We start from the raw sequence: 26,717 nt of genomic DNA, 5'->3' as shown, positions 1-26,717 counted from the left end.
ACCTTTCTCTGATTACCAATCAAGATTATTAGCTGGCTTTTCCTTCAGACTCCAGGACCCATAGCCAGACATTTACAAGGCTCGTCTGAGAACCCTTACTACTTCCACTTGGTAATGTGACAGATGAAGTTTCCATTGGACAACATTCATTCAGTTAACATTTATTAAAATCAATTATGATATCAAGATGAGTAAAACTAAGCAGTCCTTATACCAGAGGAGGTAAGGTGGAAGAGATAAATGTGTAAGCAAAACTGTAACTAAACCTGTTAAGCCCAATGATAGCCATGATGAAAACACTCTTGTGTGACTGGAGAATAAACTGGGGCAAAATGGTGAGAAATGTGGCTGCAGAAGAGATTTGAGACCAAAATACGAAGGGCCATGAATATCATGCCATCCAAGAGCCCCTTTCTAGGGCTCTTAAGTCCAAGGTCCAGCAGTATCAGTGTTCAAGTGCAGACCCTCAGACCCCACCCCTGAACCACAGAAATAAAATTTGCACGTTAACAAAAACCCTCAAGTGATCCGTATAAACTCTAAAAGTTGTGAAGAGGCCTATAGTTCAGTGTTTCATTTTAAAAGGAATCCAGACAAAAGCATGTGAAAATCTATGGGCATATGTATACAAACATATAGAATAAAGTCAGAAAGAACACCAAGTAAAATGTGAATAGTATTTTCTTAAGTGGTGGTTTGTTTTCTCCTGTTCTTCCTCCTTGCCTTCTTAAGTTAAGAACAATAATTTTAAGGAACCATTTATTAAGTATTTCCTGAGTATCACAGTATTTTAATTTTTATGCTGCTTAGTATGCTTTACACCTATTTTTCCAGCTGGAAAAACTGAGGCTGAGAGAATTAATAGCTTTCTCCACGTCAAAGAACTAACAAAACTGTGGAAACAAGATAGAACCTGTTCTGTTCTTAACCAAAATGCTAAGGTACTATATGCATATCTGAATTACTGTCCTTATCACTGTGATATAATGACTAACTTGTCTACTATACTGTAGACAGTAAACTAATGATCTCTCTATGCTTGCAATAATGCCAGTGATACTTAAAACCTTAATAGCTCTCTCTATGCTTGCAATAACAGCAGTAATAGTTAAAATCATAATAGCACTATATTGTTACCACATTTAGTCTAGTGGTAAAAGTGTCTAAATTTATTTGGTTAATATTAAAATGTAGCAAAAATATTACAAAAGCATTTTGATATTTTAATATTAAAATGCTTAAAACATCTAATAATATATCCACAGTTAAAAAACATTGTGCAAAATATTAATGCCTTAAAATAACTTATTACTACTCATAATTATGTAATCTAGGCTAGGCTCAGGTGAGCAGGTCTTTTTTTTAAACAGTTTTAGTCACATACCATGCAGTCCATCCAAAGTATACAATCAATGGGATAGGTCTTTTGATCAGTGTGGTGCCTGGAACATTCAATATGGACTCTTCATTCATATGCGTCGAGTCCCAACTAGAAAGGTGGAACATCTGACGGCCCACTAGGCAACTCTCTTTCCTTATAATATCACCAATAGGGCAGCTAGACCACTTTGCATATTGGCTCAGGGTTCCAAGAGCAAATGTCACCAAAGCAAGCCCCTATGTGCCAATAATTACCAATTCTCTGCTTATATCATGCTTTTTCATGTTACACTGGCCAAAGTAAGACACCTGTCCAAGCCCAGTGGGAAGGAATGGGCCTAAATAAGGCATGAATACTGGGAGGTGTGTTGAAAAGGGAGCCACTAAATAACAGCTTACCTAAGGATCTTTCAGTTGTTTTATCTGTACGGTACATAAAGAGGAGAAAAGAGCTAGGTTCACCAGATTTCTTAAATCTTAGATTATTTCAAAACATATTCATGAAATCAAATGAATAATTCTGAATATATAAAGTCAACCAAACTTGAAAATTTCAAATATTCTACATGCCAACACTGAGCTTTCTACATTATATTCATGGCTCTTTAAATCCTGAACCAACTGCAACACTCAGTAAGTGGCAAACAACATGGCCCATTCTAAGTAATAAATCAAGACTTACTCTCATTTACTTAGGTTTATTTTTGTTCCACTTTTCTGCTTTCAAACTCTGGTTTTGATATCCAAACTCCGATTCCTTTTGTTATGACTTTCTGGGTTCCCCTTTTGACTTTAGGTTCTGTCACATTTCTGGGCCCTGATTATTCCACACACACACACGCATGCCAGCACACACAAATACACACGCACACAATCCTACATCAAGCCCCAGACTCATAAAACATTGCTACTACCTCTCCGCCCACCACTGAAGCCTGTCACTAGAAAGGACATTTAAGAAGAGCATCTTCTCCTAAGATGAGGATATAGCAGCAATTTATACAGCTTATGTTTATGCTTTGCTCTAAAAAAGAATATTTTAAATAGATCTAAATGCACAGGAGAATTCTGTTAATTTATAAGTTATCATTTTTATTCATGTATTCATTCAGCAAGTATTTAAGGGCCTACTAAATGCCATGTGCTTATATCAAGTCTAAGATGCCAACAATGAATAAAATAGGCATCCCCACTAACTTCTTCCCCCTAACCGTGGCTATGAAGTATGAATTATAAGTGCTTTGAAGGAAATAAGCAGTGTGATCTGATAGAAACTAATAAATAAAGGAAGACACCTTCAAAAGGGGTGGTCAAAGAAAAGCCCTGTGAGGAGGTGATACTTAAGCTGAAACCTTAATATGAAAGAGACAGCCATGTGAAGTCCACATGGAAAACCTTCCAAAGAAAAGCGTAAGTCTGATGAACTAAAGAACAGTTGGGAGATAATAGGTTAGAGAGGCAGTGCCACAGGCGGAGGGAGGGTGGAGCCGCATGGGCTCTGGCCAGAAGTCAAACCGTTCTCCTTCAATGAGAACCATCCTTCATGGTCCTGTAAACTTTCTCCTCATTTAGGAAAGCTCAACTCAATCTTCCAGCCCACGATTTTCCTTTACCTAAACGCAATTATTCACAGTCTCAATTTTCCACTTAATTTTTTAATTCATTCCAAAAAGATGTTATTAACAGTATTAACACAGAGCTCAAGCAGTCCTCCCTGGAACAGTGTGACAAGACCTGTGTGGGTGGGAGGAGCTCTGGGCTCCAAGGCCTCCCCATCAAATGGCTGGCAGGGAGGGGTCACCTATCCTCTTTAGGTTTCAGGTTCTTAATCTGGAAATGAAGGGCTCAAGAGAAATACCGTTTTCCTCTTATTCTGTAATTCTTTGACTTCTTCAGAGAATTACAGATCAACTATAGACCTAGCACACAGAACCAGAATCTTTTAAGGTGGGGCCAGAATCAGTATCTTAAAACTTCCCGAAAGAATCTGATGAAAGACCTGGACTGCAGCTCGTACACATGCCACGTCTGTTAAATGGGAAAACAGTCCAGAGTTGTCATTTGTTTCCTCATATCAATGGTACATTTCTTCTTCATTTCCACTGAATACTTTGATCAAATAACTCCATGCATTTCAAGAAGAAAGATCTCCAGGCAAAGATTCTACAAGTGGTCCTCATACTACCTGCATCCATATCATTTGTTTTTGTTTTTATTTTTTTATTTTTATTCATCCATATCATTTGAAGAGATCCATTTGAAAACGCAAATTTCTGAGTCTGGCAGAGATGCTGAATTGGGAATCTGCATTTTAAACACATGCCCACAAAGGTCCAAAGTTGATTCTCAAGGACAGTAAAGTTTAAGACCCATGTTTATAGAGGATTACTATCTCACCATCATTCACCTTCCTTAACTAAAAATTAGCAAATCTAAAAGATCTATGTGGAATGTATGATCATCACATCATTCATTCCTTTTTTTATGCAATCAGTTTATTATTTGACCAACTCTTTCTCATTCTTACCCAGCTTTAGGTTCAGTGATCAGCTTCCCTTCCACCCATGTTCTCATCCATCTTTTGTTTGAAGTATCAGAAATGTTGAACTAAAGGACATATTCAGCAACCTAAACCAAAGCTTTCTTTTTTATAATATAAATAACTAGAATTATGTTGGAAGTAGCCAAAAGAATTAAAAGTATGACTGAGAGCAGCAAATAAAAAAGAATATAGAAATTTATAACATCTGCAGAACCGTCAAGGTCCCACTAACATTTTTTTCCAAGCAGAAAACTATGCCCACCATACCTGACATTGTGCAAGTGTGTTTACTGCAATTTAATATCCACACAAGCAGGAGAAAAAATTTAATAATTTTTCAGCCTAAATAAATGGACAGCCAGTGTTAGAAAACTGCAGAGTCTGAAGAATCAATAAAAGCTGCTGGCATCGCCAAGTAGTATTTTTGCCCAGAAAACATCTCACAAAGGTCAGGTTTACAAACCACCAGGTAGCAGTATCACTTTCACATCTTTCCAGAGCCATTAAAATTCCATTAAACAACCTTCCAAAACTAACTCGCAGACTTAAAAGTTCACCAAAATGATTCCAGAGACATATCAGCTTTAGTTCAAACTCTGAAAGCAAACCCTTGGTTAAATTTTGTGCTCTTGTCACCAAAAATCATTTGGAGAAATCTGCTGAGTATGACAAAAATATCAATATATTTATTTATAACTACAAATGTGGACCTTGGTGGACATATACTTTTAGAAAAATGATAGATACCACTGAACTACCAGGAAATGATTTCTCCAAGTTAATTACTTCTCCACTGCAAATCCTGGAAAGCTACTACCGCTAAATAACTAGTGTCGTAAAATCAAGCCTGTGTTATAAGACGCAGTATTCAATTGTGCCTGCAGCGCATCCAAAACTAAGTGAGATCCTCTTCTCCACTTCAGAAAGATGGCTTTTCCATAGTACATTTTCATGAAAGGTTCCAACCCACAGATGGAATTTCATCATGAGGCACCAATTCTAGAGTAACCACTTATTCAACATTTACTGAGCACTGACTAAACCCACATACACACTGCTGGGTATGTTTGACCCCAAGTCCTTCTCAGCTCGGTCTACAGCAACCTAAATCCCAGATGGAAGCAAACGCAGAACATGCGTTTTTAGCACGAATCAGTTAAAAAATTTAAGATAGTACTCCCATGGGTGTACATTTATTAATGACATTCATGCATTATTGTACTGATATATTACGGACAAGAGACACAAAAGAAAATTTTAAAGGATGAGAAAAAACAAATAAGTACATATTTTAATATTCTTCCCTGCACCCCAAGGTATCATCTTGCAGAATGACTTACAGTGTACAAATCCCTAAGCTACAGACCTCTATAGCAAGATTCTTGTAAGGTACACAAAGGCCAAGGAAGCGGGGTCAGATCACCAGAGAAGCAGAAACACTTGGACTGTATTACCTTAGTCTGCCAAGAAACGCTTTCAGAGTGTTAGGCTTTTTGTGGCAGCCTGCAAGTTCTAAGGAATGCCAAAATATTTAATTTCGAGAAACACAGCACATGAGTTTAAATGCTAAAGGATGCCCTTGAGATCTACCACATCCCTCAGACTTCCCCATATGAGCTCCCATGTGAAAAACTTAATAACGTCAAGGTGGTAGTTTTTTTCCTTTATGGACAATAAGCTCTCAAAAAATTCAGATGCAAAACTGCAGCTTGATTTTATAAAATGCTTATGTGATTTTGGCCTACTTTCCTGTGTTCAATTTCCACCAAGTCTCAGCATTCCTATTCTCATTTGTTTTCCCAGGTCTCATTATTTTACGTATTTTTAATACTTCACTGCATTCATGTAAGTTGTATTTTAGAATGTAACAGAGTAACAAAACAGATAAATCTCACCAATAATAAATGAGAGACTGATTTATACTCTAGTTTTTCACAAGAATGGATATAAAAAGGTATTCCCAGAAATGCCAGATTTTCTATTCTTCGGATTATATGTACATATATATATATACATATATACACACACTCTGAACTATGAAAAGTCAGACAATTATGAACAAATGTCACTTATAAAACAGTCTCTTATTTTCCACAGTAAGTAAAAGGAAGACAAGCAAGTCTTGCCCACTGTTCTTCCCTCTCTCCCACAACTGGCAGAAGTAAAGAGAGGCTGAATGTAGTAATGTATTACCACAGTGCTTCTAAAGCATGCGCTTATTAGCTGACACATGGACTCCCTCTAATAAGTGCTCAATAACCATTTACTACATTAATGAAAAAAATTAACAATGCGATAGTTCAAACAGTTACTTTAATGAGCCACTGTTTGGGTTTTTTTTTTTCCCATAGACTTCTAGCATCACGTGAGCCTCAAAATTCGGAATGAAGAGTAGATTTCATCTTGAATGTTAACCATGATCAAATGGCAGTGACTAACAGGTACTCTGGATTGAGAGGGATTCTGAGAAAGGAGGTCCTGATTAATAAATAAAGAATAATTGAGTTAGGGAGGGTGAAGGGACAAAACAAGTGTTGTTGATTTGTTGACACCACCCTCAATAGATAATGGATGGTGTCAAAATCCAAAGGTGATTTTTTTTTTCTTTTTACATGGGCAGGCACTGGGAATCGAACCCCGGTCCTCGGGCATGGCAGGCAAGTACTCTTACCTGCTGAGCCACCGTGGCCTGCCCAAAGGTGATTTTTTAAGTTAAAACGCTATATGATTTTTGTTATCCCAAGACTTGCTGCTTGATTTTATGTACTTTCATTTTCATCAGTCCAACTCAACATGCTCTCTCTAAACGAGGAGGGCATCCTTGAAGACTAGGACCATTTCTTTTTCAACTTTTTGGGGTGCACACATAACCTAGTAAGTACTCAGTACGTGTGGCTGATCCTCTGCAGCTCATTTCATAGCTGCAACCAAAAAATGATCTAAATTAGGGATTCTCAGCCCATTTTTTCATTTCTGGCTGTACATTAGAATTACCTGGCACACATCTAGAAAACAACGGACCCCAGGCACAGAAATTGTGTTGCCATTGTCAGGAATGGATAACAGACATGAGTTTGAGTTTTATGTTAAGATTGCCAAGTGATACAAATGAAGAGGCAGATTGAGAACACTCATCTATTCTATATCAACGTTAGTTCCTAAAGACTACATCATCCTTTTATGGATTTACAAAGTGTAGCAGCATATTAGAAACAAGAAGTTCTGTTGCCATAAAAAATCTTACTTAATTTTCCCCAAAGTTGACTACTAAACCTTTTCATCAATAACCCCTATGATAAATACAGTTTTCTGGAACACAGCCATGCCCACTCATTCACAGTGTCCATGGCTGCTTCTATGCTACAAGGGCAGACCCAAGTAGATCTCACATAGACCTTGTAACTGAGAAGTTAGGACTTAGAGGTTGATTATGATTACTGAATCATTATATAGATACTCCTTTTTACTTTCTGGAAGATTAGAGTAGACAGAGGGAAATACCTGTAATCTGTGAATTATAACCCAGCTGCCTTGACTCTGATAATGATTGTATAGCTTTTATTTTGTGCCCCTGTGACTGTAACAACCTTGTGATTAACCTTCATTTGTACCCATTTATCCAGTTTTAAAAGCTTAGAGCCTTATAATCACTAGAGACAGCCTCTAATGTTTAGTAATGAAGGGCCTTGGGCTGGCCCAGAATTAACCCATCCCAAGTCCAAAGTTATCTTGATAAACCAAAACTGGATCTAACCAAAGTGGGCCCACCTGACATGCGTAGTAGCTTAGACTTTAACCTACAAGTCACCTATACCTCATTGCACCATTTTCTTACTTACGTTCTCCAAGCTATAATCAATCTGCACATGCTCAATAATTAAATCACCTCTAATCACATCATCTAGAATCACTGAGTTCATTACCCTAAAACCTGCCCATCTTTTGATACTACAAAACCATCAAAATTACTGCAGTTCAGGGAGACAGATTTTTGGGCCATGAGCCAATCTAATCTCTTGCTTCACACCTAGTGATATTTTTTTCTCTCTTTGAAATCCTGGTGTCTCAGGAATTGGTCATTTGAGTTCATGGGCCAAAGAATCCACCAGCTATGTCCAGTGACAACCTCATGGGCTAAAAACCTAAAATATTTACACTCTGGCCCTTTAAGAAAACATTTACCACACCTGTATTAGTGTGTTAAGGAATACATCAGAAAAATACTAACCTAAACCCGTGGATTCAGGCTGGGTGCTAAAGGCCCTAGGAAAGGCATTGGGGCAGGGGTTCTACTTCATCATAGCAGCTCCATCCACACTTTTCAAATTTCATTTGAAAAAGGGTTTTCCTTTATTACTAAAACAAAAGTTTGAACATCACTGACTTAGAAACTCAGACAGCTGAAGACGAAAAAGCCACACTGTGACATGGACAAATTTAATTAACTTTCACAGAAAATGAAGTGATTAATCTTACTCTTTGTTCTAGTTTGCTAGCTGCCAGAATGCAATATAGCAGAAATGGAATGGCTTTTTAAAAGGGGATTTAATAAACTGCTAGTGTACAGTTCTAAGGCTGAGAAAATGTCCCAATGAAAACAAGTCTATAGAAATGTCCATTCTAAGGCATCCAGGGATAGATACCTTGGTTCAAGAAGACTGATGAAGTTCAGGGTTTCTCTCTCAAGTGAGAAGTCACATGGCAAACACAGTCAGGGTTTCTCTCTCATCTGGAAGGGCACGTGGTGAATACGTGTCATCTGCTCACCTTCTCTCCTGCTTCCTGCTTCATGAAACATGCTAGGAGACGTCTTCCTTCTTCATCTCCAAAGGTCGCTGGCTGGTAGACTCTGCTTCTCGTGTTTATATCATTCTGCTCCCTCAGAACCTCTTGCTTCCTTCAAAATGTTTTCTCTTTTATAGGATTCCAGTAAACTAATCAAGACCCACCTGGAATGGGTGGAGACACGTCTCCACTTAATTCAGTTTAATAATCACTCTTGATTGAGTCACATCTCCAGGGAGACAATCTAATTAGAGTTTCAAGCATACAGTACTAAATAGGGATTAGAATAAACAGCTGCCTTTACAAAATAGGATTAGGAATAAAAAATGGCTTTTCTAGGGTACATACATCCTTTCAAACTGGCATAGCCTTTTAAATCAGATATGTGATAAATATCTATTTCAGCATCATACCTCACCATCAAGTTATGTGTACTGTGTACATTATATATATATATTCAGCTTTCCCATAGTAATTTATTTTTAAATTCATATCTTAATATTATACTATTGGGTTTTGCAAGAATCAACAGAAGAAAAAGCCAGGTAGAGAAGGTATTTTGAATTTCTATATACAACCAATTAAAAGCATTTCTATTGGGCGGGCCGCGGTGGCTCAGCGGGCAAAGTGCTTGCCTGCTATGCCGGAGGACCTCGGTTCGATTCCCGGCCCCAGCCCATGTAACAAAAACGGAGAAACAGAATACAATAAAAAACAAGAAAATGTTTAAAAAATGTTTCCCTTCCTTCCTTCTATCCTTCCTTCCTTCTCTCTGTCTTTCCTTTAAAAAAAAAAAAAAAAAAAAAGCATTTCTATTATATTACTTAATGCATTTTAGGAAAGAATGTATGAAATAATTGTCCTTAGCGTTTATAGGCTAAAAATATGTAGATTTCTATTGGCAAACTATATGCTTCCCTTTATACACATATCAAATTATAGAAACCATCTTATTTCCCTAGTCTTCTGCAGAGCCAGGATTCACCAGTTGGTAAAATTATCTTCCCTCTTTCAAAGCACAATACAGCATTTATAGAGTTCATTTTCATGGTCTTCTGCATGCAATCATTTAATGCAAGCTGCCTAAACTCATTTTTGGAAGCTGAGAAACTGAAAGTGTATAACAAACATGTAATTTAACATCATTAATCCTATAGAAGAAATGTATTTCTCAATTTCAATCATAGCACATATGAAAAGATAAAGGAATAAAAAAGACATTTAAACCAAGTTAATGGAGTGCAATTATTAGCCCCTTTTTATCTTGGATCGAAATCAATGTATAGTAATCATTGCTAAAGGTGATCAAATGTGGTTTGCTGTAAAACACAACTGAATTTAGAGCTTATACAACAGAAAATCAAATGTTACTTATATATTTTCTTATTAAAGTGGTAGGAAACAATGTTTCCAAGTTGCATTTTATAATTAATCTTATGTCATTAGACAGTATTTTTGCAAGTCCTGAAATATAACAATTTTCTAAATTCCAACAATGTTAACGAAATCACTAAGCATCAAAAAATGTTCCCCCTGTTCTGAATATTTCATCTTAATTTATTTACCTATCCCTAATCAGTTTACAGCACTCATCCTGTAGAGGCTTTTCAGATTTATGAAGGAGAAAAAAAATACCCACACACAAATGAGGTCTAGAAAAGCACACAATTGCTATAAAAACAGCTCATTCATCATCTCTACATTTTGATTCCAGAGACAGCAGTGAAAGGTGTTGTTTCCATACCATTCACCCAGCACACCTAAAAAGGTTTGCTGCATCACTTATACAACTGAAACTGATTGATTAGCTGCTAGAGAAAAATCAATACAAATATCCTAGAAAACACTAGCTTGTAAATTCATTCTGGCCCCTACAAAGTCCTGGTCACAGCTTGACATGTTTCTCTAGATATCTAAAATGCAGCCGTATCAAACATCAGCTCCCGATACTGTTATTTCTAGGAATTTTTAAAATATGAAGTTTGGCAGAGTTGGTAAGTGAGGGCGCTGGTTTCCCAACAATCTGCTAAAATAATGAGATGATACCAAGAGGTTATCTGCTAAATCTTACAATCATATGCAAAACTGTCCACTAAATGAAAAATACACTGAGAAGGCAAAACAGCCAACGAAAATATCAAGGGAACTGAGTTAAGTGAGGGAAAAAGAAGAGGAAGTGAGGAAAACAATTTTTTTTAATGATTTCTTAAAATAAAAGGTAAACTAAAGGTTTTGTTTAAAAACATAAATAATTTTCATTTTAATGCTGTCTACTCAAAAGTTAAGGACCTCCATTTCTAACTTTTTGGCAGCTAAATATATAGTCAGCATATTTTTACTACTTTGGAAATACACCATATATTTAGATTGATTTTATGATTATTTTAGAATTTCTTCTTTGCCTTTTGGTTAGTTCTTGGTCTCTTCATTCATTAGACTACCAAAAAAATAATTTTTATGAGTATATATAGTCAATAATATGCTTTTCAGAAAGAAGTTGCCATTTCATAGCAAATTCCACCATAAAACGGGTGATCTGGATTCTAATCCCCCTCTGCAATTGATTTAAAAGTTTTTAAAAATTACTTTGTGTATGTGACACACAGCAGCCATTACAAAATTAAGAAAATGAAACAAAGGAAATTCCATTTGAAGAGTGGGAAATTTAATTTCCACTGACACCGTGGCTTTAAACATAGTAAAATTTCTTGGCAGCATATTTAGACTATTAGTTTTAGAGTAACTTTTCATAGAACCATAACAGTATTCATTAGAGGACAGGCACTGTAATCGTGGTACAATGCAGAATTTAAGGCTTTCTGGCCCAAAGTGTATTCCTTACACTTGACTTATTAAAGAGTTAAATTCACAGAACTCCTAGACATCAGAAAATGGGTTATTTCTTCTATTATATTTACACTTATAATTATTATTCACAATCTTGAATCTTTAATTTAGGAATTCTATAAAACCATTAAAATCCCAATGTCCTTTGCAGAAAAAAAAGATAATGCTACTGTAATGGTTTGAAGCTGTATATAACCCAGAGAAATATATTCTTAAATCGAATTCATTCTGGTAGATATATGCCCATTGTAAAGAGGACCTTTTAAGGAAATGACTTCAAGTTAAGAGTTGTGACCCACCTCAATCAGAATGGGTCTTGATCCTAATAATGGAGTGCTTTATAAGAGAATGAAATTCAGACAGAGAGAGAAAGTTATAGGAATTATGAAGCTGAAATCAACAAAACCCAGGAGAAAAGGAAGAGACCAAGAGACACCACCATGTGCGTTGCCATATGACAAAGGAACCAAGGATCACTGGCAGCCAGTCTTCAAGAAGAAATCACCACCCTGATGATGCCTTGGTTTGCACATTTTCGCAGCCTCAAACCATGAATGAATAAGTTCCCATCATTTAACCTGACCCATTTCATGGTATTTCCTTTGAGCAGCCCAGGAAACTGAAACAGCTACTAAGTTAGTATCTTCAAAAAACTGAGCTTACAGATTGGTATTAGATATAGTAAAATAAGGACTATAAAACCACATGGCATAAATTTACATTTCTTGATTTAAAATATTTAAAAGTAACTGTAGGCCCACGCCCCGCAGCAGCCGACCCGCCCGCCCTCCTCTCCCCTCTTCCCCCTCCTGCTCCGGCGGCTCTCCAACCACCACAGTGCCCTCTTCCGCCCTCACCGGCTCCTCCGCCACCAGCCTCGACAGCCTTGTCACCCTCACCTTTCCTCCTCCAGAACAGCTACTGGGGGAATGGAGACAATACAGAGCAGCTCCCGGAGCCACGACGGAGATCAAACAGACAGCGTACCCCATCCTGGAACGGCTGACTGTATGGGAGAACCAGCTCCGGTGAGATCACCGAGGGGCGCGGGCTTTCCTGGGTGGGACGGCAAGCAGCCGGAGTCCCTCCCTTCCTCCTTCCCAGGCCAGCTGGCAGAATTGGGCAGGCGGTCCACTGGGGCCGTGGTGGCTGGCGCCCCCATCACGCGAGGCCCCCCGGACCAACTGAGAGAGTTGGGTCGGAAATCCCCAGACTGCGGAGAATGGTGACCAGGGGGTCCCTTCCAAACACGTGACTCCCCGGTCCGGCTGGGAACAGTGCACTCTCCCGGGCTGCGACAGCTGGCGCCCTTCCGCCACGCTTGGCACCCCGGGCCGACTAGGAAATTCGGTCGGGCACTCTCACGTGCTGCGGCGGCCGGCGACCTTCCCCGTGTTCGGACACCCAGGCCGGCTGGCACTCTTCCAAGACACTTCGGCTGCCGAACCTCCCCTACGGCGAGAGTTTTCCAGAGTTAAAGGACCCACAGCAACTTTTACTGGTGGATCCCATAGACAAACGTGTGCCATGAGTGCCACCTACCGGGCAGGATAAGAAAAAAAGAACCCAGAGATTTCACAGAAAAATCTTTAAACCTGTGGGGTCCAACACTCAGGGAAATCTGACTAAATGCCCAGACGTCAGCAGAAGATAACGGATCACGCTCAGAAAATTGAAAGTATGGCCCAGTCAAAGGAACAAACCAACAGTTCAAATGAGATACAGGAGCTGAAACAACTAATGCTGAATATACGAACATAAATGGAAAACCTCTTCAAAAACGAAATCGATAAATTGAGGGAGGACATGAAGAAGACATGGGCTGATCAAAAAGAAGAAATACAAAAACTGAAAAAACAAATCACAGAGCTTATGGAGGTGAAGGATAAAGTAGAAAAGGTGGAAAAAACTATGGATACCTACAATGATAGATTTAAAGAGACAGAAGATAGAATTAGTGATTTGGAGGATGGAACATCTGAATTCCAAAAACAAACAGAAACTATCCGGAAAAGAATGGAAAAATTTGAACAGGGTATCAGGGAACTCAAGGACAATATGAATCACACAAATATATGTGTTGTGGGTGTCCCAGAAGGAGAAGAGAAGGGAAAAGGAGGAGAAAAACTAATGGAAGAAATTATCACTGAAAATTTCCCAACTCTTATGAAAGACCTAAAATTACAGATCCAAGAAGTGCAGCACACCCCAAAGAGATTAGACTCAAATAGGCGTTCCCCAAGACACTTATTAGTTAGAATGTCAGAGGTCAAAGAGAAAGAGAGGATCTTGAAAGCAGCGAGAGAGAAGCAATCCATCACATACAAGGGAAACCCAATAAGACTATGTGTAGATTTCTCAGCAGAAACCATGGAAGCTAGAAGACAGTGGGATGATATATTTAAGTTACTAAAAGAGAAAAACTGCCAACCAAGACTCCTATATCCAGCAAAATTGTCCTTCAAAAATGAGGGAGAAATTAAAACACTCTCAGACAAAAAGTCACTGAGAGAATTTGTGACCAAGAGACCAGCTCTGCAAGAAATACTAAAGGGAGCACTAGAGTCAGATACAAAAAGACAGAAGAGAGAGACATGGAGAAGAGTGTAGAAAGAAGGAAAGTCAGATATGATATATATAATACAAAAGGCAAAATGTTAGAGGAAAATATTATCCAAACAGTAACAACTCTAAATGTTAATGGACTGAATTCCCCAATCCAAAGACATAGACTGGCAGAATGGATTAAAAAACAGGATCCTTCTATATGCTGTCTACAGGAAACACATCTTAGACCCAAAGATAAATATAGGTTGAAAGTGAGAGGTTGGGAAAAGATATTTCATGCAAATAACAACCAGAAAAGAGCAGGAGTGGCTACACTAATATCCAACAAATTAGACTTCAAATGTAAAACAGTTAAAAGAGACAAAGAAGGACACGATATACTAATAAAAGGAACAATTAAACAGAAGACATAACAATCATAAATATTTATGCACCGAACCAGAATGCCCCAAAATACGTGAGGAATACACTGCAAACACTGAAAAGGGAAATAGACACATATACCATAATATTTGAGACTTCAATTCACCACTCTCATCAATGGACAGAACATCTAGACAGAGGATCAATAAAGAAATAGAGAATCTGAATATTACTATAAATGAGCTAGACTTAACAGACATTTATAGGACATTACATCCCACAACAGCAGGATACACCTTTTATTCAAGTGCTCATGGATCATTCTCAAAGATAGACCATATGCTGGGTCACAAAGCAAGTCTTAACAAATTTAAAAAGATTGAAATCATACACAACACTTTCTCGGACCATAAAGGAATGAAGTTGGAAATCAATAAAGGCAGAGTGCCAGAAAATTCACAAATACATGGAGGCTCAACAACACACTCTTAAACAACGAGTGGGTCAAAGAAGAAATTGCAAGAGAAATTAGTAAATACCTAGAGGCGAATGAAAATGAAAACACAACATATCAAAACTTATGGGATGGAGCAAAGGCAGTGCTAAGAGGGAAATTTACTGCCCTAAATGCCTTTATCAGAAAAGAAGAAAAGGCAAAAATGAAGGAATGAACTGTCCACTTGGAAGAACTGGAGAAAGAACAGCAAACTAATCCCAAAGCAAGCAAAAGGAAAGAAATAACAAAGATTAGAGCAGAAATAAATGAAATTGAAAACAATAGAGAAAATCAATAAGACCAGAAGTTGGTTCTATGAGAAAATCAATAAGATTGATGGGCCCTTAGCAAGACTGACAAAAAGAAGAAGAGAGAGGATGCAAATAAAGAAGATCAGAAATGGAAGAGGAGACATAACTACTGACCTCACAGAAATAAAGGAGGTAATAACAGGATACTATGAACAACTTTACGCTAATAAATACAACAATTTAGATGAAATGGATGGGTTCCTGGAAAGACATGAACAACTAACTTTGACTCAAGAAGAAATAGATGACCTCAACAAACCAATCACAAGTAAAGAGATTGAATTAGTCATTCAAAAGCTCCCTAAAAAGAAAAGTCCAGGACCAGACGGCTTCACATGTGAATTCTATCAAACATTCCAGAAAGAATTAGTACCAACTCTCCTCAAACTCTTCAAAAAAATCGAAGTGGAGGGAAAACTACCTAATTCATTCTATGAAGCCAACATCACCCTCATACCAAAACCAGGCAAAGATATTACAAAAAAAGAAAACTACAGACCAATCTCTCTAATGAATATAGATGCAAAAATCCTCAACAAAATTCTAGCAAATCGCATCCAACAACACATTAAAAGAATTATACATCATGACCAAGTAGGATTCATCCCAGGTATGCAAGGATGGTTCAACATAAGAAAATCAATTAATGTAATACACCACATCAACAAATCAAAGCAGAAAAATCACATGATCATCTCAATTGATGCAGAGAAGGCATTTGACAAGATTCAACATCCTTTCCTGTTGAAAACACTTCAAAGGATAAGAATACAAGGGAACTTCCTTAAAATGATAGAGGGAATATATGAAAAACCCACAGCTAATATCATCCTCAATGGGGAAAAATTGAAAACTTTCCCCCTAAGATCAGGAACAAGACAAGGATGTCCACTATCACCACTATTATTCAACATTGTGTTGGAAGTTCTAGCCAAAGCAATTAGACAAGAAAAAGAAATACAAGGCATCAAAATTGGAAAGGAAGAAGTAAAACTATCACTGTTTGCAGACGATATGATAGTATACGTCGAAAACCTGGAAAAATCCACAACAAAACTACTAGAGCTAATAAATGAGTACAGCAAAGTAGCAGGCTACAAGATCAACATTCAAAAATCTGTAGCTTTTCTATACACTAGTAATGAACAAGCTGAGGGGGAAATCAAGAAACGAATCCCATTTACAATCGCAACTAAAAGAATAAAATACCTAGGAATAAATTTAACCAAAGAGACAAAAAACCTACATAAAGAAAACTACAAAAAACTGCTAAAAGAAATCACAGAAGACCTAAATAGATGGAAGGGCATACCGTGTTCATGGATTGGAAGACTAAATATAATTAAGATGTCAATCCTACCTAAACTGATCTACAGATTCAATGCAATACCAATCAAAATCCCAACAACTTATTTTTCAGAATTAGAAAAACCAATAAGCAAATTTATCTGGAAGGGTAGGGTGCCCCGAATTGCTAAAAACATCTTGAGGAAAAAAAACGAAGCTGGAGGTCTCGCGATGCCGGACTTTAAGGCATATTATGAAGCCACAGTGGTCAAAACAGCATGGTATTGGCATAAAGATAGATATATCGACCAATGGAATCGAATAGAGTGCTCAGATATAGACCCTCTCATCTATGGACATTTGATCTTTGATAAGGCAGTCAAGCCAACTCACCTGGGACAGAACAGTCTCTTCAATAAATGGTACCTAGAGAACTGGATATCCATATGTAAAAGAATGAAAGAAGACCCGCACCTCACACCCTATACAAAAGTTAACTCAAAATGGATCAAAGATCTAAACATTAGGTCTAAGACCATAAAACAGTTAGAGGAAAATATAGGGAGACATCTTATGAATCTTACAACTGGAGGTGGTTTTATGGACCTTAAACCTAAAGCAAGAGCACTGAAGAAAGAAAGAAATAAATGGGAGCTCCTCAAAATTAAACACTTTTGTGCATCAAAGAACTTCATCAAGAAAGTAGAAAGACAGCCTACACAATGGGAGACAATATTTGGAAACGACATATCAGATAAAGGTCTAGTATCCAGAATATATAAAGAGATTGTTCAACTCAACAACAAAAAGACAGCCAACCCAATTACAAAATGGGAAAAAGACTTGAACAGACACCTACCAGAAGAGGAAATACGGATGGCCAAGAGGCACATGAAGAGATGCTCAATGTCCCTGGCCATTAGAGAAATGCAAATCAAAACCACAATGAGATATCATCTCACACCCACCAGAATGGCCATTATCAACAAAACAGAAAATGACAAGTGCTGGAGAGGATGCAGAGAAAGAGGCACACTTATCCACTGTTGGTGGGAATGTCAAAGGGTGCAACCACTGTGGAAGGCAGTTTGGCGGTTCCTCAAAAAGCTGAATATAGAATTGCCATACGACCCAGCAATACCATTGCTAGGTATCTACTCAAAGGACTTAAGGGCAAAGACACAAACGGACATTTGCACACCAATGTTTATAGCAGCATTATTTACAATTGCAAAGAGATGGAAACAGCCAAAATGTCCATCAACAGACGAGGGGCTAAACAAACTGTGGTATATACATACGATGGAATATTATGCAGCTTTAAGACAAGATAAACTTATGAAGCATGTAATAACATGGATGGACCTAGAAAATATTATGCTGAGTGAGTCCAGCCAAAAACTAAAGGACAAATACTGTATGGTCCCACTGATGTGAACGGACATTCGAGAATAAACTTGAAATATGTCATTGGTAACAGAGTCCAGCAGGTGTTAGAAACAGGGTAAGATAATGGGTAAATGGAGCTGAAGGGATACAGACTGTGCAACAGGACTTGATACAAAAACTCAAAAATGGACAGCGCAATAATACCTAATTGTAAAGTAATCATGTTAAAACACTGAATGAAGCTGCATCTGAGCTATAGGGTTTTTTTGTTTTGTTTTGTTTTTTACTATTATTACTACTTTTATTTCTTTTCTCTATATTAACATTTTATATCTTTTTCTGTTGTGTTGCTAGTTCCTCTAAACCGATGCAAATGTACTAAGAAACAATGATCATCCATCTATGTGATGATGTTAAGAATTACTGAGTGCATATGTAGAACGGTATGATTTCTAAATGTTGTGTTAATTTTTTTTTCTTTCTTTCCGTTAATAAAAAAAAATAATAATAAGGCAGATAAATAGAGACAAAGTAGTTTAGTACTTTGGGTGGGAATGGCGAGCAGTTATAAATAGGACATGAGTTTCTCTGGGGTTTATAGAAAGGTTCTGAAACTACATTGTGGTCATGGTTGTATGACTCCAGAAATATACTAAAATTCATTGGATGAATCTTATTTAAAATGAAATCTCAATAAAACTGTTAAAAACAACAACAACAACAACAACAAAAAAGTAACTGTAGTGCTATATAGTTTCTCTGCATAGAGAAAGTTTTCATCAAATATATTTTAGAAGCAAAAATAATATCTATCATTTGATGTAATTACTGACATTTCTATTATGGGTGTTTCAATATTCTCACTCAGAGTTAGACCGTTCATCCTTGATTCAGTTTCAATTCCTCTGGTTTAAGTAACATGTCTTCTTCACAATATTGACATAGCCTATTGCTTCTCGTATATTATCTGTAAACCTTACAACAAACAATATTACAGAGATGAGAAAACCAGGGCTTGCACAGGGCAAATACTTTGTTTAGGTCATGTGGCTGGTAAGCAGCACAGCAGTATTTCAAATCCAAACTCTACCTCCAGCAAAGAGCATCAAATACCTGAGAACTTAAAATCTTTCTAAACACACATCGACTTACCTAGCAAGCTGTGAGCTCAATCTCTTAGTAATAGTACCATATATCAATCAGATGAACTCACCATCTGATGTTATCTAGTTTCAACTCTAATATACAGATAAAGAGGCAATAAAAAGCCTTACATTGCAAACATTCCATGATTGGAAATAAAAAGACATACATCTCTACTGATGATGATGATAGTAATACTAAATAAATGTCTTCTAACACTTGCATGGTAGTTACTCACTAAATTACTGTAAACCGCATAACCCACTTGCATATAACAATGTTAATAAGCCCTACGGTAGCAACACACTGAACTTCTGTTGCTCAGAGGGCATTTCTAAAGATAGATTAGAAAGCTAAGTTGGATATCTTTAGAAAAATTCTATGATAAATTTATAAAGCCTAACTGTGTCTGTTCTTTTTTTTTTTTTTGAAGTCACATATAATATGTCCATATAAAGCCTTGAAGGAATTCTATCAAATTGTTAGCATAGGGTACAGATAAGAACAGACACGAAAGGAGTAAAGAAAAATACTCTTCCCACAAGGTGATTTTACACTTTTATATTTTTCAAATAATTTTTCAAAATAAAATGAAACAGAAGAATTTTTAAAGTTATATGTAGTTGCAGTTAGAAATCCATAATGTTGAAAAGTACCTCAAAGGAATGAATTCATTTGCTTTCTAGCTTGCAGGTTTTGTAGACAGACCATATAGTTCTAACATCCCCATTATCCAACAGATATATCAAAAAATAAACACCAATTAAAAATGCCAGCAAAGGTATCATTTTTCAAACAGAGTAGGTTTCTGTCCAATATCTTCACTCCTTCTGAACAGAACTTTAAATAGTCATGCTGTAGAAAAGACAACCACACAGGCATTCACTCAGGCTAGACAATAACCTGGCTCTAAAACAGAATACTGGCAAGAGTCAATGAATTTACTTTTACTTCGCTTTTCATACTAATCGAACATGAATGGAGAAGGAGACTGAGCTAAAAATACAAAAATAGGGGAAAAATGTTGAGAGGTATCAATAAATCACTCAAGGTCATTTCTCTCTATTAAAAGGAAGATTCCAAATTCATGTTGATAAAAGCCTTAGCTCAACTTAATATAAGAAATGTGTTATAATGCATACTTTCTGATATTCAGGGTGCATAGTACTGAAAGTAACCAGGTTACTGGCTATAAGGAAAAGCTCAATGACAGTAACTATTAACCCACAAGATTATGACTCCATAGATTATCTCATGTTGGGTGTAAAAAACACACCAATGTGATGTATATTCTAAACAAAGACAAAAGAGGAAGTTTATGGTTTAAGCAGTTATGTGCCAACACAACTGTGACTCACGTTAACAATAAATCTTACTATAAGCTCAAAGACATCTAGGCAATCTTAATTTCCAGCAAGTGATTGATTCAGAAGTAGCTGCCCCACACGCAAAGACTTATTCTTATTAGGACTCTAACTGGCACAAATAAAGTCCTATGGATGGTAAACTACCTTCTCCTTCAAAATTAAGCAGACATAAGTCTACTTAACATAAGGCCTAAGAGTCACCCCCAGAGAACTGCTTTTGTTGCTCAGATGAGTCCTCTCTCTCTACGCCAACTCGGCAGGTGAACTCACTGCCCTCCTTCCTACATGGGACCTGCTCCCAGGTGTATAAATTTCCCTGGCAACATGGGGCAGAAATCCCTGGTTGAGCCAAGGACCAGCATTCAGGGATTGAGAAAGCCTTCTCGACAAAAGGGAAAAAGAGAAATGAGACAAAATAAAGTTTCAGTGGCTGAGAGTTTCAAACATAGTTGAGAGGTTATTCTTATGTATTATATAGATATCGCTTTTTAGTTTATGGTGTATTGGAGTGGGTGGAGGGAAGTACCTGAAATATTTGAGCTGTGTTCCAAGTAGCCTTGATTCTTGAACATGACTGTATGAAGATACAACATTTAACATGTGACTGTGTAACTGAAAATCTTGTCTGATGCTCCTTTTATCCAGGGTATGGACAGATGAGTAGTAAATATGGATTAAATAAATAAGTAAATAAACAAATAATGCGAGGGACAAAGGATACAATAAATTGGGTAGATGGAAATACTAGCTGTCAATGAGAGGGAGGGATAAGGTGTATGGTATGTATGAGTTTTTTCCTTTTTTTTCTTATTTCTTTTTCTGGAGTGATGCAAAAAATGTTCTAAAAAATGATCACAGTGATGAACACACAACTATGTGATGATATTGTGAGCCACTGATTGTATACCACGTATGGAATGTATTTGTGTGAAGAATTCTCAATAAAAATATTTAAAAAAAAATTAAGCTGACAGATGGCAGCTCCTGAGAAGCCTTAAGTCTATTTTCCAAATGTTCCAAAAGTATGAAAGAAGAGAATAAAAATCTTCAAAAATATTTCACTCAGTCCACGAAAGTCTTAACACATATCACAGGCTCATGGATTACATCTTTCTTTTTTTTTGTCTTTTCCATGGAGTCTAGAGAAGGATGATAAAGTTGGAAATATATGATAAGAAAATGGAAGAACAGTGAATAAAGAGGTATTAATGTGAATATTATTACCTGACCGATTAAAGTTGGTAACATCATCTATTGGTTAAGATCAAATATCTATAAACTTAAGAAAGTTAGAAATCCACATGTTTAAAGCAAAGTGTTACTTAGAAGACTAATACAACTTATTTCGAAGACTAGTTTTATACAGAATTCTTGAATCTCTTACCTTGAAAAGACTGTTTGGCTCTATCTACTAGTTCATCGATTGGATAACTGGCTAGATTTCCTCTGGCGTGTTTAGTTTTGCAGTAGGTACAGGCATTGAGACACCTGTTAAATGAAAGCAATAAATAAAGCTCAAAACTTTAAGACAGTGTACACTTAGCATGGGGGAAAAAAACAAATCTCACACAGATTAGAGTAGCATTTGCTACTCAAATAGAGTAACATTTACTAGTTTACATAAGAATTATAAGAAACAAATGTCTACTATGACTTGTATTTATTTTGTTTCCACAGGCACGGAAATTTGCTATTTGTTTTAAGTTTCAACTATTTGTGGTTGTACAAATCATATAAAATTAGGTTTAAAAAGTACATATACATAAGAAATGACATTTGTAAGTGCTTACAATTAGCTAATTAAAAGAAATTCAAGACCTACATATTTTTCTGTAATCCACTGACATTTCTTTGCACTTCATATAACTAGAAAAATTTAGTATTGCTTTTATATATATATTCACACACACACACACACTGTATTTTACAGAAATGATGAAGCACACTCATTTAAATTTTAATTAATGATTAAGAACAAGTAAACAGCATAGCAGTCTCATAAAAAAAACACCCTTAGAAATTTTCAGGTAACATTTTTCACTCCTAGAAATAAAAAAAAATTATTAAAACATGTCCAATAAATGCTCTTAAGGATCACATTAGTCACAGTCAAGAAGAATAACAATGTTGTTGCCTTTAAAAAAGTAAAAAAATAGATTTATTTCCCATGTCATCTAGACACGATAAGTAATCATCTTTTACTAATTAAACTATCAGTTTTAGTCACATAATTTAAAAATATAATTTAAATAACTTTTTTATTACAAAATACAAGCAAGTCACAGCATAATAAGATAGTACTAGGTTAAAAGATAAGACTCCACAATACTGAACAAAACCGAAAAAAAGAACATCTCTTCAATGATTAGCTTGCTATAATGTATAGCAACGTTTTAAAAGATCATCATTATTTAAGCACTTTAAAGATTCATTTCAATTGGTACACTAAAAAAATGCACTCTTAATAACTGAACCTGACATTTATTTTATTTTATTAATATACAACTTTAAAATATATAGGACTCACTGTACTTTGCAGTCAAATATACAATGGTTAATTTCTGGTAATTTTTGCATGGAACACATACAGTAACACATATTTTGAACTGTGTTTTACTTTATAACCAACCACATAATCATCAACAGCTAATTCTTCTTCCCTCCTAAAGCATTTATTTATTTTTTTTTAATAAAACACAACTTTTGATCTTTCTCTTACAGAGATAAGAGGTTCTAGTCTCCCAATTATTGTATTTCTTCTCTTTTTAATTTCTTATAATAAGAGGTAGGGAAAAGACTATTGTCCTTTTCTTGGATGGGTAACTCACTTTTGTATAGTCCTGACTGAGTATCAAATACTTGTAAAAGGTGTTTTACAGACATTGTCATTTAACCCTTCCAGAGTAGGATATTACTATCTTCATTTTATCAAAAAACTAACTCAAGAAAGTCATACTAAGTAGTTTGCTCAAGGCTATGCAACAGCTGAGATTAAAATCCAGGCTAATGCCAGGTTTCAAATTGTATGCTGCCTCCCCAGAATAAATGTATTAGGCAAACATCCCAGCTATATACAATGCAAAGTTAAAAGACAGCTATAAGGGCATGGCATGGTGACTCAGTGGCAGAGTTCTCATCTGCCATGCTGGAGACCCGGGTTTGATTCCCAGTACCTGCCTACGAAAAAAGAAGGAAAAAACAGGCGTGAGATATAAAGTAATATAGCATATATATTCATAGATATGGCCAGTGTTTCTTCTCCTGCATATCTAATAACTCTTGAAGCTGTAATTGCTTAAAACATATACTTCTCTCTTATTTTTTAGAAATCTAAGGCCAGGCTTCTTGTCCCTCCACTGACCAGACCAGTCAATTTCATTCTTGTTTCCAGGTTCTATCTTTTCTCCTGGGCTGGCTCTGTAGCAAAAGACATGGTCTCATCTGACAGGCACATCTTTTAAAATTCTATAGCTCAGCTTCTCAAAGCTGACTGCTGGTATCCTGGAAAAGCAGTTCTCTCTCTGCTATTCTTTTCAAGTGGTTCCAAAGTCCACTCAATGCACGAGCGCCCACCATTTACCTATGAGTCCCCTTAAGATGGCATTCATTCAATTAAAATCAGGGTTTCTGCTACATCTACCTCCTGATAGGGTATCAGCTCTCCTGACCCCTTTCTCTCATTTCCCTTATTTCCCCAATTACCAATGAGCGCTCCATAAATTAAGCTGGTAATCTTACTATAAGATATTAATATTTCTGATTTAGCAAGTATCTTGAAAGTAACTCTATTAAGGCATCCTAGTCTTCAGAAGAGAACCTATTTCAAGCATTTATAACATAAATGAGTTAATATATGTGAAACACTTGAAATACCTGCACGTAGTATGTGGTCAGTAAATGTTGGCCACAAGTTGCTTAGTGTGAATGTTTTTAAATAATTCTGTAAGGAAATAATTATACAAAATGATGTTCCAGGTGTATCTTACTTTATGGAACAAATGTGCTACTGATAGGACGGCTAAAAGCCAATTGTGGATATGAAATCATATTTTCCTACTGGCTCATTTAATGAAAGGGTAAATGTATCCTCCATGGAAAATCACTCATGAAAACATATTAAAAAGTTTAAATAAAACAAGCCAATATTCAGAGACATTCATAATAATCAAAATAAGCCAATAAGTACAAATATTACATTAAGGATTCAAATATTCTTCACTAAACTGTTCCCTGGGGATTAATTAGGGCTGCTAATATATTTTCTGGAACTTCTCCACTTCTTATTGTATAAGATGGGCTAGTTCTTATCCAGAGTCATCAAAATAATACTTTATAATTTTGGTAAAGTGAAAATTTCAGTACAGTATATTTCCTTAAGCACCTACATGAGTACAAACTCAGGTAATAAACTTACAATGACGTAATTTTTTAAAGTACAGAGATTTGTTCTAACACAGAAAAAATATGCAATGCAAAACCAGAAAAGAATGAATTCTTTGGTGCTATTTGGTTTTAAAACAATTTTTCAATCCACGAGGAATTATGTTGACCAATCATTTAGACATGACTATCCTCCTATAAAATAAAGGGATTCATAATAGGAACTTTCGTACATAGCTGCAGTTATCTGTAAACAATTAAATAATTGTCTGAGAGTATGAATCCAGGGCCAGTTTCTTTAACCGTCAGAAAACAAAAGAGCTTTGAAGGTTAACTGCTGAAAGCCAAAACCAAGAAGAGATGACTGTTGAACTGCAAGGAAGATGCAAAATCCTGAACAGACCCTGACTGTTGTGATGAAGGATAAAACTAGCACCACACCTACTAATCTTTACACAGGTTGTTATATGGCCACCAGCCAAGAATAACCAAAAACCTCAAAGGCAGAGCAAGATTAAGCTTTTAAACTAGCAGTATAAACTTGAAGTTTTAGAAAGCCTCGGTGGTAGAATACTTTTAGATTATATAAAATAAATGAAATAACAGATTTTCACAATTTAAAACATTCAAAAGGTTTAAACACGTCATGTCACTTTAATACCTGAATCAAATATTAAAAATTTTTAGACTTTATTTGCTTTATATGTTTTACTTTTACATAGCATCTTTAGATATCATAAACTATGGAATAATTTAAAAACCGGAGTAGTACTTTTAAAACTTCATCCATATTGATGTCTTTTTTTATGGGGGAAGAAATGTGATTCAGCTTCTGCTTCTCACTTTGCTACAGGTCAAAGAAAAATGTGAATATGCAAAAACTATTTTGAACTCAAGTATTATACTTCAACCTAGCATGTTCCAGGTGGGCAATGGTCTCGCCTGCCATGTTGGAGACTGGGTTCGAGTCCTGGTTCCTGCCCTTGCAAAAAAAAAAAAAAAAAAAAAAAAAGAGAGAGAGAGAGAGAAAAAAAAGCACCTTCCATTCAACTCATATAATTTAATCCTTGTTTACATTTGAGCATTGACAGAAGAAAAATCTTTTTCCAAACTTCAAATGTTACAAAATAACGAGCTCTTAATAAGAGCTGAACTTGTAAAAATCATGCATGGCTCTAGCCACATTCTTCCATATTGAGGCATCATCAATCAAAGAAGAGACAAAAACCCAGAAACAAAAAGACACCCATTGTTAGGTTATGCCAGATTTGATCGTTAAATATAGCCTATTGTGAGCACTCCTCTTGGTTTGAAAAATTATTCTAGAATAACCATAAAATTTGACCATTCAAACAAATACAGGAGATCGCATATGAGCAGAATGTGATTAGATCTCTAAATGACAATGTATACCTGTTTGCCAAGATTAAAATCCTGAACAAGCAAAGGAAAAATGACAACTTGAAAAACAAGCAGAATAGAGTTCCAAACTCCTTAATTTAAGCTTCCTGTAGCCAAGAAATCATACCTAAAACAAATTCCTCTATCTGGGTTAATGATTCGATCATCTCTCCCCAATTTTCAAATCTTATTCTAACAATCTCCACCTTTAATGTTCCCTTTGTCTAGTTCCTTTCCTAAACCAAGCTCTCTCTTATTTATATTAAATTTAAATAATCACAGCTACATTTTCTCTTATTCTGCAGCCTCTGCTTCAAAAAGTTTTTCCAATATATTTAAACTTCCTACATTTTTCATTTTCTTTACCCGAAAAAATTATTGCTGCCACCATCACCCAACAATCCATGTACAATCCATCACAATCTTTAAGATCACTTTTTGCAGGGTAAAAGGGACTA

At 36.2% G+C, this 26,717-nt stretch overlaps 1 protein-coding gene across 7 annotated transcripts in view; it reads right to left on the bottom strand.

The window, feature by feature from the left end:
* Nucleotides 1-26,717, bottom strand: part of CDKAL1 (CDKAL1 threonylcarbamoyladenosine tRNA methylthiotransferase) — a 689,286-nt gene that overhangs the window by 372,904 nt on the left and 289,665 nt on the right. For all 7 annotated transcript variants that reach the window (XM_077143630.1, XM_077143634.1, XM_077143633.1 and 4 more), the window contains one exon: nt 21,863-21,966. In XM_077143630.1, the coding sequence (XP_076999745.1) occupies nt 21,863-21,966 (104 nt within the window). The remainder of the gene's footprint in view (nt 1-21,862; nt 21,967-26,717) is intronic.

The sequence above is a fragment of the Tamandua tetradactyla genome, chromosome 25 (genome assembly GCF_023851605.1).
Source record: "Tamandua tetradactyla isolate mTamTet1 chromosome 25, mTamTet1.pri, whole genome shotgun sequence".
Lineage (NCBI taxonomy): Eukaryota > Metazoa > Chordata > Mammalia > Pilosa > Myrmecophagidae > Tamandua > Tamandua tetradactyla.
Note: the sequence above shows the minus strand (reverse complement) of the source record. Positions and strands in the feature narration are given on the sequence as shown.